Genomic DNA, 15357 nt, shown 5'->3' with positions numbered 1-15357 from the left:
CTGAAGCTTCCCGAAAATTTTCAACCCAGGGCAGACACCTGCCTTGGAAAGTTTCAGCCTGAATGGTTGAAGTTTGGCAAATTCATAAACAATTAAAAACAGGGTTTTATAATGGGAAGTGTCAAGCAACCTTAACTTTAGATGGCACTACCGGCTCCACCTATAATTATAAATTACAGGAACTTAAGTAAATGCAACACAAAGGTCATTTTAAACAAGTCAAGAAATGCAAAAGGTAAGGATCTCATAATACCTTTATGTTGCTCACATTTATATAAGATCTAAGGCTCTGATCTTGCATTGTGACTCAGATAGGCAGACTGCCTAACATGAGTCCCACTGAAGTAGGAATGATTGAAATAAGGATGGAAATTAACACATGCTCAAGTTCTTTCCTGAATTGGAACCTAAACTAGCATTATAAAAAGCGCAGCTACAGAATTACTGTCAATATTATGTATTTTTGTGTTTTCCCATAGGCCCATAAGTAAAGATAAAATTTTGTCACAGATTCTGTGACTTTCAGACTTCCATGACATCTTCAGCAAAGGCCCCGGAGCTGTCAACCACTGTGGGTGGTGGGGGCCCCACAGTTGTCAGGTGCTGGCCCCAGAACTCTGAGCTTCCACACGCTGCAGTAGCCCCAGAGCTCTGAGCCGCTGGCCCTGCAGCTGTCAACCACTGTCGTGGGCAGCAGGGGCGGAGGGGCAAAATTGTCAGTTCCCCCCCAACCCCAAATTATTTTTAGTAAAAGTCCCAGACAGATTACAGGCGTCCGTGAATTTTTGTTTATTTCCCCAAACCTGTCTGTGATTTTTACTAAAAGTAACCGTGACAAAATCTTAACCTAACCTATAAGTGAATACTGTAAATCTAAACAAAATGGAAATTTCATACTGCAAGTACAAAACAGATATTTATTCTTTATAACTGTAAATTATTTCTTGTTTATTTGCAGATTGGCCCAAAACTAGTTCTTACTGAGGAGGAGCCACCTGGACAGTTTCTGCTTGTAAAGTCCTGTGCATATGCAAAAACCCCTAACAAAAAAATTTAAATGGATAAAGGATTTTTTTCCATTCTCACATAACTCATAGATGGATGTATAGAGTTTGTTCAAACATTTACACAAATTACCTTCAGATTAAGACCAAGCATGGAAAAATTTCAGACAAAAAAGGAGAATTTTTCAGAATGTTATCAACATGTGAAAATAAAGGATTATAATGAAAGTCTCACTGTCACTATAATGGAGGTTTCTAACAAGCAAATGCTATATTCAAGCACACACACGCTTCTGTAATACATATACAATGGTTCTATAAATTCCATTGGCTGGCAGTGTAGATTACTTCTCATTCTTTAGCTGACTACTACAAAACAAATCCTGTATAACTTGTTGCTGTCTGTATTAAGTTTGCCAGGAATCACCCTTATATATGTGCCTTCCCTACCCCCACCCCATAGTTTTGTAGTTGCTAATTAAAATATCTTCAGTAGGGGAGCAGAATAACACTTTTGATTTCGTATTACATGCTGCTCAAACATGAGATGACGAGCGCTGAAAAGAAAAATATGAAGTAAATGAATTGTTCAGGTATTTACTTAAATTCCCATTGAAGTCAGTGAAGATGTTAAGTGGTGACCTGATCACAGTCTACAAGTACCTACATAGGGAAGAGATTTCTTATAGTAGACGGGTCTTTGATCTAGCAGGAAAAGGGATAATGAGATCCCTGAATCCTATGTTTCAGTTGTAATCTAGGGTCACTTAGAGCTTTGATCGCTGTGGCCAAACTCTGCTACAAATGGTTCTTTTGGGGTTAGAACATTTCTAAGTAATAAATCCCATTTTCACTACTTCTACAGTACTGCATAGCAAGTCTCCTTGTGAATACTATGCCGTCCATGTTTTTTGCTGAATTACTGTAAGAGTCTAGCTGAATAACCCTAGTGCAAATCCTCATGTCTTAGATACTAGTTGATGGGCTAATGATTTTATTAATTTATCACAAACTTTTCCCCCCTTAATAATCTTAGTTTTATTTCCTTTTGGGGATTTTGGGAGGTTGTGAACAAAACACATATTGCAGGTCTGCTATGGGAAAATAATATTACTATTTGTTTTAATTATTACAGTGAGAAGAACTGTACAAAGATATGGGAAGCTTTCAAAAAGGCTTTCATGAATAAGGATCCTTGCAACATTTTACCATCGGACTATGAGTTATTTATTAACCTGTCTCTGCATACAATTCCACCTAACAAGGTACTGATTATTAATGTTCATCTATCATCTCTCCCCTGATCTGGCAGTCCAAAATTGACCAGATTTGATATGGTGGGCCATGCAATGATTTTCTGCCCACTTTGTGGGTTGCAGACCAAAAGGTTGAGAACCAGTGTTCTAGTCCTTGACCCCACAGCAATGAAGTGTAAGAGAGATGTAACATGGTCTAGAATTAATTGCTACAATACTGAACTTGCAGCCAAATAATTATGATTTTAAGCTGGTCAGCACTATTACAGACAAGTATGTGTCCAGTTAAACAGCTGAAAGTGTATAAAAGCCCTCAAAGCACTTTAATTAAACCAACTTCAAAACCCATCTTATGCATGTTTAAGAGTAAATATCTTCATTCAACTCTGTCAAGTGAGCTCTCTAATTTCAATGTCACCATTGTGAAGGATATGTTTATACTAGAACCCTACAGTGGCACACCTGTGCCACTGTGGTGTAGACACTACAGGGACAGGAGAGGTTCTTCCATCGCTGTAGTAAATCCATCTCTCTGAGAAGCAGTAACTAGGTCGACAGAAGAATTTTTCCACCATCTAGCAGAGTCTGCACCAGGGCTTAGGTCAACAATTACATTGCACAAGGTAAGTAGTTAAGCCAACCTAAGTTTGTAGTGTAGATCAGACCTTAGTTTTGTTTTACTTGTATTTAGGGCTTGTCTATATGGCAACTTGTGCGCAGCAAGTTGGTGTGTAAATCTACAGCCTGCCAGCCTGCCACACACAAAGTGGTCATGTAGACCCTGCTGCCACACACTAAAAGTTCCATAGTGCTACTTTCAATGCATGGCAGCAGGGTCCACATGGTCACTTAGTGCACTGTAGTTTCACACCCTGGCTTGCTGCACAATAAGTCTCCATATAGACAAGTCCTTAGTGTCTATATACCTAGCTTTTCCTAAACCTGTCAGCTTAAGGCAGGCAAATTCTAGAAGGCTTGAGTCTTTCTATAGCTCAAGTTCTGTTCTCACAGTGGTGTAAATCCCCCCCCAAAATCCACTATCAAGTTATGCCAGATTTACACCATTGTGAGGGCAAACTTTATCTCTATCACTTTTAGTTGAAGTATAGAATTGTTTTTAAAGTATTTAATGGACCGTAGTTTGATTAGAACAAGCCATCTGTGAGATTCTGAAGTATTTAGAAATCATTTCAAAACATGATTTAAAATGTTTTCCCGGCCACGTAGAAGTGACGGCATCATGCACACACATCCAAAAGATGGTTTGTTTTTTGTTTTCTTTTCTTTCCTTAGTCTCTTTTCTGGGAAAATAACCATCTGCTGGTCACTAGCTATTCTGATAGAACTCGTCGCTACATGCCTCTTTGTGATACTTTAATTGGTTCATTTGGAGATTTCCTGAACTGGTGTGGACAAGCAAACGATACTGGTCAGAAAAGAACTGATATAATAAAAAGTTGGTTATAAATTCATGGTGGGGCTAAAAAGATAGACTGATTGCTTTGTACTGGAGCTATGGGTGGGATTCTGCTCTCATACTCCCGGTTTATGTGGGTAACTCCCCTGAACTGAGTGTCCTGATTCTCCCCTGGCTTGTACTGTATAGACATTTACACTTCAGCTGCAGCTCAAGCATACAGTGAAATTTTGAGGGAGGTGTTGTGATGGTGGATTTAAGTCACCTTTTCATTTCCCGGATTCTGGGGCTTTCTGTGCACCAGACCAGTTTTATGACATGAGTTAGAGCAGTTTCCACAGACACAGGGGTCTATGCTTTGAGACCATAGCATGTCATGGTTTGTACAAAATGTAAGGGCTGGTGAAAAGGAGGAGAGAAATGGTGCAGTACTGTCATGGATGGATATACTATCAGATCTCCAACCATGCAGAAGCTAGAACAAAAAACACATACAATATGTATTGTAAAGCCACTTTGGATTTTCTGTTTCCACCTGTCATCATATCTTTAATAATGAGCACTATGTTTCTTCCCACAGGATTTAATTATGATTCCTGCCCTACCATAGAAGAGTGTGAAAATAATGCAGTAGAAACGTTCTGGAAGATTGCATCAATCACTGTAAATCATACTGTTTACGTTCATGAAGCATGTCCATGGAGATAGTTCAGAAAGCTTTAGTAGGGCCAAAAGATTTTTTTTTCTGGAGTTCTTACCTCTAGCGTAGGCATACCCTTAAGATCTTGTATAGACTATAACTTAAAGGTATGATGTAAGGAGGAAAAGCATAAGGTTGACTACCTTATGTGTTAAAAATGCCATCCACCCACCTCAGTGGTTGGAGGAAGATGACTGGGTAGGCAGCAAAAGAGGACAGCTCCAGCAGCAACAGAGGGAGATATTCGATGAGGGACACTGGGTAGCTCCTCCCTCCTCCTCTTCCCCTTTCCCCCCCCCCCCCCACTTATAGTCTGTGGCACCTATTGGCCAGCTGGAGGGAAGGGTGCTGATTGACCTGCATCCCCCAGCTCAGAGATTTGACTTTGAGCACAGACCATGTGAAGCCTCTTGCACCTGTGTTCCGAGTGGGGCTGGGGAGTTTTTTCACCTTTTTCGCAGCACCCTCAGTCCACAGTAGGTTAATTAAGAATGTGCTTAGTACCTAACTGAGGTACTTGCTTGAGTTGTTAATTTGTCACAATTTGTGGACTGTTTTCAGTGCCGTTAAAAAGATACAATGAACAGTTCCCCTAGGTAAAAGACCGGGGATTTTGGTGATGGACCTTGGGCTCAGGGGATAGAGTCAGACCTTGTGGCCCTTGCAGGCTGGGGTTCCCACCCTTTTGCACCCTCTGTTTCCCTCATGGGGGTATGCGAGTGGGTAGGACTTAGAGTGAGCTGAGTCCAGGGCAGGTAGGCTGAGGAGAGCCGCCACCCTGAGTTATGGATTACATGGTAAAAGCTGACTAAGGCTGACTAAGCAGATGATCTAAGTTGTAACCCCTGCACTGGAACCACTTACATGACTGGTATATGAGAGTATGGGTTATGCAGTTAGTGCCCTTTCCATGTGTTCAAGTTAACAAAAGGTGTGGCCCGTAGTTTAAAATCCATCCATGTCCTCATTTCACCACTGTGTCCAGATCAACCACAGATTGCCTAGGATTTTAATGTGTTAGTGAACGTGTTAAAATAGACCTTTTTCTAGCAAAAACAAGGCCTAGGAGATCTTAATGCTGACGAAAGGTGCCAGATTGACAGTCTTGAAGATGAAAATACAGCAAGTACAACACAGAGTTGCAGTGCAAAACTTCTCATAGTGATCTGTTAAAGTGCCCCAACCTTGCCCTGGAGGAACCACTTCTAGGGTTGAGAAGACAGATCACCTTTTATAGCCATTAAGTTCTAATCCTCTCTACTGCAACTGCCAGCTAGGGAACCAGTTTTGATGGTGGTTTTGCAACTTGGACATTTTCACTTATGGCCCCCTCCACTGGCCATGACTATTTAGTTACAGTTTATAATCTGTATATAAAAATCTATAGGGGATGTTCTGAAGAATAATCTTCCGTTATCTATTGCAGTATGCAAAGCAGAGCTCGGGGGTAATATACGTTATGCTGAATGGTTCTGCGATAGGGGGCGCCTATCCAGTCAAAGGGTAAGAGAAATAAAGTGATATTGTGTTAATATTTTAGGGTTTGATTGAGAAAAATCAAACATTTGGCTATTGTACCACACAAAGCTGTGGAAGTAATAATTTTCAGAAGTCTGTGGCATCAAAGCCAATCTTTTTATTTATTTATTTATTTAAAACTAGACCTGGAGTAAAATTTTAGAAAGCACTTAGGTACCTGTTGTGCAGAGTCCTGTATTCTAATTTGTCAAAGGCAACAGAAGTAAAACTTGACATTGTTTTAACATTGTTTATAAAAGCAAAAACACTGAATTTGTCCAGACAAAAAGGTCTATTGCTACCACCCAAGGACTGTGTTGAGATTATGACTAGTAAACAAGAGAAGAATGGAATCAGAAATTAATGGATCAAAATTGCTGTGTTAGAAAGTAGGCCTAATTGGAGGAAAAAATAATGACAGGGAAGGGTGATTCCATCCATCACCCCCTTTTAGGGTCCTTAAAAGAGACTTTGGGAGAGAGAGATCAAAATGCAAGAGGACAGGTGGACTGAAAGGAGAGAGTTCAACCATCATGGCTGCTACCCTCATTGTCTCATGAGACCCCAGGAATCCACTATTACACTATTAGACCTGCATCATCCTGATCCAGAGAGCGCTGTCCTGACCTGACCAGGCCAGAGAGGGACCCAGATTACATACTTCAGCAACTTCATTGACTTCAGATAAATCCTGAACACCACGTGGAATGTGAAACTTGGTTTCCCGCTCTCCTCTCCTCCCTCAAGTGTCTTTTTTTCTTCCTTGCCTCCTCTTTCCTGTTTCTCTCTTTTTGCCTTCTGTTTAAAAAGAGTCTGGGTTAGCAGGCAACATCTTCTGCAACACTGTTCTGAAGCTGTGACCATCAAGGCAGCTAAAAGCAATGTCTTAAACAGCCCTACTCTGGTACAAGTTTGCCAAGTCTCCCATTGGCTGATAAGATAGTATGCTATGTTTGTATTTCTCCAGCAGTGAGATGGCTAGTAAGAGTCAGCATCAAAGACAGGAGCTGCATTTTCTATCTTTACTATTTTTTTCTCCCCTTTTGTGTTAAAAGGGTTTTTAAAGGTGACTGGTGCCATGAGACTAAGCAGGCTGAGATCTCTATACTTGGAAGCCCAAATCCTGTTTAGAACTCTTGATGTTGTAAAGTAACAGAGTCATGTTAACAGCTTTGACTCTCTGGGCCCATGTGTTCCATGGAGATGGAATACCTCACTTGTCAAGATGTCTGTTCAGCAAAGCACATGCTTAGGGTTACCATATTTGAACATTCAAAAAAGAGGACACGCCATGGGGGGGGGGGGGGGGAGGAGGAGGGGTATTTGCTCACACCCCCCTCCCCCGGCCCCACCCCAACTCCACCACTTCCCTGCCCCCATTCCAACCCTTCCCCAAATCCCCGCCCCGGCCCTGCCTCCTGCCCTGAGTGGGCCACATTCCCCCTCCTCCTCCTCCCTCCCTCCCAGCCACACGAAACAGCTGTTTCGTGGTGCAAGTGCTGGGAGCTAGGGGGAAAAAAGCGGGCACTCTCTCGAGTGATCGACATTCACTCTCTTTCTTGAATGATCAACTCTTCTTTGGGGAAAAATAATAATGGCAAAATCCCGGACGTTTTTAGATATTTAAAACATTCCTCTCAGACAGCGATTTAAGAACCAAAAAGCCAGACATGTCCGGGAAAATACGGACGTATGGTTACCCTACACATGCTTGACTTTAAGCACTTGTTTATTTTTCACTGAAGTGGAACTTGACAAAAATTAAGTTCTTTCCTTAATTAGGCCCAAATGAGAAAACAAAACACAGGGAGACTCCAAAAACAATAGGTCCCAAGTGGTTGCTTGTGTTGCTGTACACAAGGTCTGATTCATTTGCTCTCCAATATTAGGTAATTCACAAATCACAAGGAAAAGGAATAGAGACTTTTGATAAAGAACAGAAACACGTTTTAACAACTTCTAAGGTCCAAGTGACAATCTGATTATATAGGTCAGGGCACAGGGAATACAGCTCCTGTTTGAATGATGATTAGAGCAGGTGACTTCCCTTGTTGGCACAAAGTAAAATCTGTTTCTTTTTTAAACAATAGGCTGTGGTTAATTTAACGGTGGTTAAAACAGCCATTCTTATCCAACATAATACTCTCAGTTTAACCTTTGGAACAGATTATCGAGGAAAGTAGCAAATTCAGCATTGCTTGGAGTCTTTAATCAAGATTGAATGTCTCTCTAAAAGATATGCAGGAGTTCAACCACAGGTTATTGAGTGTGATAGTGTTCACTTATGTAGTATGGAAAAATACTTCTCTCCACTGCAGGAATTACTATATGAAATTCTGTGATCTGTGTTCTGCAGGACTTCAGATAGGATAATCAAAGTGGTCCATTCTGGCCTAAAATTTCTTCTGTTCTAGGTCACATAGCTGGTACAGTACAGAAATCAAAATACTTCAAATAATTCCTGTAGAATCCTTGCTTTCTTCTGTCAAGACAAACTATATTTCAAAAGACAGCAGGCCAGATTTTCAAAAAAACAATTGTAGATGCAAATAATCACAGGTAACTTTTTTTTTTTTTTTTTTTTTAAAGAGTTACGCAGGCACAACAGATATCATGCAGCTGCCTTTATATCAAGCAATTAGACATCTAACTTAGATGATCTAAGTTACATCAGTTTCTCCTGCACATAACTGCACCCATCATTATTTGCCCTAGCATAATTACATGGATGAACAGGAAAGCTGGGATGAGACTTCATTCAAAATCAGGCCTGAATCCTTAATTTATACATTTTTGTTTTATTTTTGTTTTTTAAAGGCCGATGCTTTAGAACATATTTTAATGCAATATGTTAAACTGTTCCTTTTGATTTGGCACCCTCCATTTGATTTAGAGAACTCTCAACTCACACTTTGTGCTTTTATTATTCTATTTAAAGACATTTTTTCCATTAGGCCATCATCAGATTTAATTGAAATTATTTTTGGATATGCCTTGGATAGTACAACTAGCAGTCACAAAGACTTAGACACAGGAATATAGAAGACCTTTTTTACGATACAAAAGTTCTCAGAACTTATGACAGGAAAGTCACACAACATAAATAGAGATAACTTCCTCTACTCTTTGCCAGTAAAAATGATCCCATCTTAATGACTCAATTTGCTCTGATAAATCACTCCCTAAAACCATAGACCTTAACCTTGCAGCAGTAAGGCTGATTGTATGTAAAAGGAAAAATGTGATTTAATATTTTACTATTTACATACTCCTGGTCAGATGTGAGATCAGTTGGTGTAACTCCATTGACTTCAGTGGAATTATTCCAGCAGAGAATTTGGGCCTTCCTATACCTGGACTTCTGAATATTACAGTATTTAACAAACAGCAAATCTGCCTATGGAGGATTCTTCCCAGGTCAGAATGGACAGATTTTTTTTAAAAAACCCTCTCTTATGGTCCTACTTGTTCCCATGCTAGGTATTTTATACCCTTTTGACTTACTGCTGTGATTTTATATCTACAAATATATTTGTCTTGTGGTTGTTACTCTTCCTTCTATTTTAAAAAAAACAAATCCCATGCTGTGCCTGAAGAAAGGCTGCTCTTGTAGGGGTTTTTTTTTGTTTTTTTTATTTTTTACTAAATACCGAGTGGTTTGTTATAAGTGCTGCATTTTAAACCCTTATTCCACTCACATCTTTATTAATAGAGTCTTATTCCTGCTCCACCCTGCTAAGATCATCAATCAATAAAACAACAAACTTAGGATCCAGACACGCCATAAACTTTGTGAATACTCAAAATTGGAATCAGAATTTTGTATCTTGGGTTCTGCCTCTGATAATGAGCCCAAAAGAAACCATAGGTACAAATGACCTGGACCCAGATATCCCACTGAAATCAGTGGGAACAGAATCAGAGCCCTGGTTACTGAGAAGGCGAACGATCTTTTCTGTTCTATGTAATTTTAAAGATTTGTTTTCTTTAACCAGTTTTTTTGCAGACTATGAAGTGCCTAACTTCCAAAAAGACAGAATTTCACGAATTGAAATCTGGGTCATGGATGACATTGGGGGACCTGACTTGTAAGTTATAGGTCTTAAAAAAAACCAAAACTTAATCTTGTTTTTCCTCTTTTGAATCTGTTTTTACAATTTTCACTTTATTTTTCTCTATTATTAGATTGCAGTAATACTCAAAATGTGTTTGATGCATTCCAAACACAAAAGAAACCACAGTGCCTTCCTTGGAGGGTGTACAGTCTTTTTAAAATATACAGTTGATGTGACCAGAATTAGGCACAATCAAAAATAATGTAAGGCCCTAAATCTGCTGAGTCAGTAGGTCTGTCAAGGTTCCTTCCCCACTCTGAACTCTAGGGTACAGATGTGGGGACCTGCATGAAAACCTCCTAAGCTTACTTTTACTAGCTTAGGTTCAAACTTCCCCAAGATACAAACTATTTTACCTTTTGCCCTTGGACTTTATCGCTGCCACCACCAAACGTCTAACAGGTATATAACTGGGAAAGAGCCCGTTTGGAAACATCTTTCCCCAAAAAATCCTCCCAAACCTTACATCCCCTTTCCTGGGGAAGGTTTGATAAAAATCCTCACCAATTTGCATAAGTGAATACAGACCCAAACCATTGGATCTTAAGAACAATGAAAAAGCATTCAGATTCGTAAAAGAAAGAAAAAGTAAAAAGAATCACCTCTGTGAAATCAGGATGGTAAATACCTTACAGAGACACAGAGAATCCCTCTAGGCAAAACCTTAAGTTACACAAAGACACAAAAACAGGAATCTACATTCCATTCAGCACAGCTTATTTTCTCAGCCGTTTAAAGGAATCAGAATCTACCGCATATCTAGCTAGATTACTTACTAAGTTCTAAGACTCCATTCCTGTTCTGTCCCCGGCAAAAGCATCACACAGACAGAGAGAGGGGCTTTGTTTCTCCCTCCTCCCAGCTTTTGAAAGTATCTTGTCTCCTCATTGGTCATTTTGGTCAGGTGCCAGCGAGGTTATCTTAGCTTCTTAACCCTTTACAGGTGAAAGGGTTTTTCCTCTGGCCAGGAGGGATTTTAAAGGTGTTTACCCTTCCCTTTATATTTATGACAAGGTCTATGTAAGAAGCAGTTATAGAAGCAGGCCTTAAGTCAGGGCAACGCAAGTACAGGTTAGATTATATAAGAACCATCTAAATCCCAAATCAAACTGAGGTTTAAAAAAGTCTTTTCACTGTCCCCAGTGCATTATTTTTCAGGTTTACACCTCTCTGCAGTTCATGGGTCTGGAAATTAGTAGAAGTGGTGAAATGCCATAAGAAGGTCTCTTCTCATGGTACTTGTGACCAATCCAACAACAAGAACTACTAGTAGTTTTGAGAGCCTGAAATTGGGAGATTGCCCGCCCAATTCTGCAATCCTTGGAGATTTAAATATTCATCGGCACTTTTAAGATGCTTATTTGGACCAAAACTCTTGATCAGCCATTACTATTTTATTCAGTTAATTGAAGTAAATTTTTACCCAGCCACAGGAGCTGAGGTGGTCGGGGAAGCACTCCATTATTGGAGTTTAAGTCTGAATGCTCATGTCCAACAGCAGGAGTTCTAAGTGATTGAGGAAGGACTCAAGCATGGTTTGTGGAGTCTAGGCCAAAGTTCCAGTTGTTGCAAAGTAAATATAAAACACTATCACTGATGCAAGTGTATGGTGAATTCTGATTTGGCAGCATTTTACATCAACTTTGAATGGGTGTAAATGAGTGCACAACATACAAAGTAGTGGAGAATCAGGCCCCCTAAATTTGTATTAGTCCAACAGGCAGCTGCCCTCTGGTAGCAGACTTGTTTTTCTAGGTAATTGCTGTTTGGTTGCAAGATACCAGAGTCTGGCCAGCTTGCTGAAATTGTCCTATAACCTACTATTAAATTCCCTAAAAAAAAATCTGCTCTAATTGTGGAACATTAAGGTTCTGCAATTAAAGCCCTAGCTGCCATAGCAATTGACGCTATGAAAATTAGCAAAATAAACAGTTAACTAATAAAAGACTTTGTTAACTAATCTCTTTTTACAGGGATTCCTGTGGGAGAGGCAGTGTACAAATATTAGAAGAGAGACTCAAAACCATGGGTTATGACATCACCTGCATTGACAATTACAAGTAAGTGGAATTTCTTTAATAAATATGAGGTATTTGCTATGGTTTTTCAGAAATTTTAACCTACTTCTACCCATGAGTATTCCCATACCAGGGGACCCACTAATCTACTATGCTGTAGCTTTAGTAAGAAATTGACATCTGGAAGTGATAATGCCACTTTCCTCAGCCATCTGAGCACACCTCCACTGATATGGCAACTGTACAGTTTGTAATTTTATTATTAAATGCAACAGTGTCCTCACCTCAGTATCAGACACAGAAGATGGCGTGGTCCCTTCCACTTAGAGCTATCAGTTCAAATAGGAAATTAAAATCTGAACAACAGTTATACATTAACATTCCCTTCTCATGTCCGCAGAATTACTTATGGTAGCTGTACTGACTGATACCCAGAGCTTCATTCTAAATTAAATACCATTAAGAAGGGAAGGTCTAGGCATCCAAATTGTGCATCTCTTCATTTTATAACATCGTTCAATTTGTTTCACTTCCTCTTTTGTTTTGCTTAGTTTTCTTACTGAGTGATGCTAAATAAAATAATTTCATTACAGATCTGTACTGCTGTTAAAGTGCCTGGATTATCTTAATCACCCTGATTGTTCCATTGTTTCGTAAGTAAACATAGTAAATAAAATCAATCCAACTTCTACGCCATTAGAGCCAAATGAATAATTCACAGCTAATAATTTATTCAACAGATTTCACCTGTTCTACTGATTGCAATTTGTCCATGACAGCTGTATCGAAATATATTATTGTGAAATTATTCAGGAAACAATTCCTGCTCTATAAATTGTGCACAAGCACTTAGTTGCAAGTATCTGATATTCATAATTAAAGCAGTGTTGATTAGTTTTGATTGAACACACAGACCACATGGTATATTGCTGTCCACTGATTGCCTGAGCATAACTCTTAGAATCAAGTATCTCTTGCATATACTCAGTTAGAAATGCAAAATTTGCTTTCCACAAACATTCTCCAATAAAATTGAGATCATAAATCAACTATAAGACTGCAAATCTAAATAACAGCACCTGTCCAATTATGTGCAATATAACTTTCAATTCCCAATTTCAAGGAGGTACAGTATTCCTATCCAAACATTCAGAGATCCAATATTTCACCAATACACTTTTATGAGAAACATATGGAAACTTAAACACAAGTGGACACATTCATCTTTGCTGTAAGTCCAGCAAAGTACATCATGGGTAAATTAAACCCAAGGGGTGGGCGGGAGAATTCTTTGTATTAACTGCAAAAATGTTTCCCAACACAGAAACACCTGAGGTTGAAAGGAAAAATGCCAATATCTAGTGCTGAATTTGAGCTCAGGTGATTAAGAAGGCCATATCTCCTAAGTGACCTGTATTTTGTAGTGATAATCCATTGGCCTAGGACAAGTATATAATATACAGAAATTAGGTTTGTGCATCAAGCACAGAGTACATAGGACTGTATTGTTCAACATCACATGGCTCTCCCACGCTCAGGCGGCAGAGGAATGCTATTGCTGCTGGTTTGGGCACACTCTACCCTCTCCTGCACTGAGCAGGTGTTCGAAGAGCACTTCACTCAGCACAGAGAGTGCAGCGAAAGTGCTTCAACAGCCTTCCACAGGCCTTTGATAGAAGATTCATCTTTAAAGCTCCTGTATCTTAGAGAAACTGGTAGTGGTGTTCTGACCCAGCAGCGTTCTCTGTTGGATTGCTTTTCCCTGTCTTGGCATATGACAGTCACAAGAGCTTTCCCTTTGGTTCCATCACCCAAAATTATGCCCTGGCACCAACCACTGAACATGTGAAAACAGCATTTGAGACACAACAAATGCTCACATCAATATGAGCAGATTGTGTTGAGGTAGCAGATCGTCAACCTTTCCAAGCTTACCGAGACATTTCTTTATTGCTGCGTGTATACCATGTACAGGGATGAAATACTGTATGAGCCGATGTGATTGAAAAGAAATTGATTTCTTATTCTCTGAGTGATTGACAAGGTTTTTGCTCCTAAGTAGAAAAGAAATTGTGATTGCCAGTCTTTACCCAACTTGTGAAACCCACAGCCCCAAAAAGCCAGTAATTTTGTGAACTGACAATATTAGCTAGCTAGAGAAATCTGAGCTTAATGGGGCTCTTCTTTTGGATGCTCTGAGTTCTTAATGGATGATTTAAGAATATAAGAATGGCTAGACTAGGTCAGACCAGTGGTCGATCTAGCCCAGCATCCTGTCTTTCAACAGTGGCCAGTGCCAGGTGCTTCAGAGGGAATGAACAGAACAGGTTGAAGCAATCCATCCCGTCGCCCATTCCTAGCTTCTGGCAAACAAAGGCTAGGGACACTTCACAGCATGGTTTTGCATCCCTGCCCCTGCTGACTAATTGCCATTGATGGACTTAAACTCCATGAACTTATCTAGTTCTTTTTTGAACCCTGTTATAGTCTTGGCCTTCACAGCCTCTTCTGGCAAAGAGTTCCACAGGTTGACTATGGGTTGTGTGAGCAAATACATCCTTTTGTTTGTTTAAACCTGCTGCCTATTAATTTCATTTGGTGACCCCTAGTTCTTGTGTTAAGACAAGGAGTAAATAACACTTCCTTATTTAATTTCTCCACACCAGTCATGATTTTACAGAACTCTATCATATCCCCTCTTAGTCATCTCTTTTCCAAAAGTCCCAGTCTTATTAATCTCTCCCCATATGGAAGCTGTTCCATATCCCTAATAATTTTTGTTGCCCTTTTCTGTACCTTTTCCAATTCGAATACATCTTTTTTGAGATGGAGAGACCACATCTGCACGCAGTATTCAAGATGTGGGTGTACCATGGATTTATATAGAGGCAATATGATATTTTCTGTCTTATTATCTAGCCCTTTCCTAATGATTCCAACATTCTGTTTGCTTTTTTACTGCTGCTGCATATTGAGTGGATGTTTTTAAGAGAACTATCCACAATGACTCCAGGATCTCTTTCTTGACTGGTAACAGCTAATTTAGACCCCATCATTTATATGTATAATTGGGATTATGTTTTTCAACATGCATGACTTTGCATTTATCAATAATGAATTTTATCTGTCATTTTGTTGCCCAGTCCCTTCGTAACTCTTCGCAGTCTGCTTTGGACTTAACTATCTTGAGTAGTTTTGTATTATCTGCAGATTTTGTCATCTCACTGTTTACCCCTTTTTCCAGATCATTTATGAATATTTTGAATAGTATGGGTCCCAGTATAGATCCATGGGGTACACCACTGTTTACCTCTCTCCATGCTGAAAAC

The 15357-nt window shown here is 39.6% G+C and overlaps 1 protein-coding gene and 1 long non-coding RNA gene across 6 annotated transcripts in view; one reads left to right on the top strand and one right to left on the bottom strand.

Annotated features, from left to right (window-relative positions):
- The window catches only part of LOC122465383, a 31206-nt gene that overhangs the window by 8723 nt on the left and 7126 nt on the right, over positions 1-15357 (bottom strand). The window lies entirely within an intron of this gene.
- The window catches only part of BST1 (bone marrow stromal cell antigen 1), a 34681-nt gene that overhangs the window by 15494 nt on the left and 3830 nt on the right, over positions 1-15357 (top strand). For 2 of the 5 annotated variants that reach the window (XM_043544636.1, XM_007055382.4), the window contains exons 2-8: positions 2140-2269; positions 3554-3689; positions 4258-4340; positions 5804-5880; positions 9891-9983; positions 11984-12070; positions 12622-12681. In XM_043544636.1, the coding sequence (XP_043400571.1) occupies positions 2140-2269; positions 3554-3689; positions 4258-4340; positions 5804-5880; positions 9891-9983; positions 11984-12070; positions 12622-12681 (666 nt within the window). Of the gene's footprint in view, positions 1-2139; positions 2270-3553; positions 3690-4257; positions 4341-5803; positions 5881-9890; positions 9984-11153; positions 11339-11983; positions 12071-12621; positions 12682-15357 lie in introns of those variants that run through there. The other 3 variants (XM_043544637.1, XM_043544638.1, XM_043544639.1) reach the window with 3 other exon arrangements.

Source organism: Chelonia mydas, chromosome 4 (genome assembly GCF_015237465.2).
Source record: "Chelonia mydas isolate rCheMyd1 chromosome 4, rCheMyd1.pri.v2, whole genome shotgun sequence".
Taxonomy (NCBI): domain Eukaryota; kingdom Metazoa; phylum Chordata; order Testudines; family Cheloniidae; genus Chelonia; species Chelonia mydas.
This window is presented reverse-complemented; position numbering and strand designations above follow the sequence as displayed.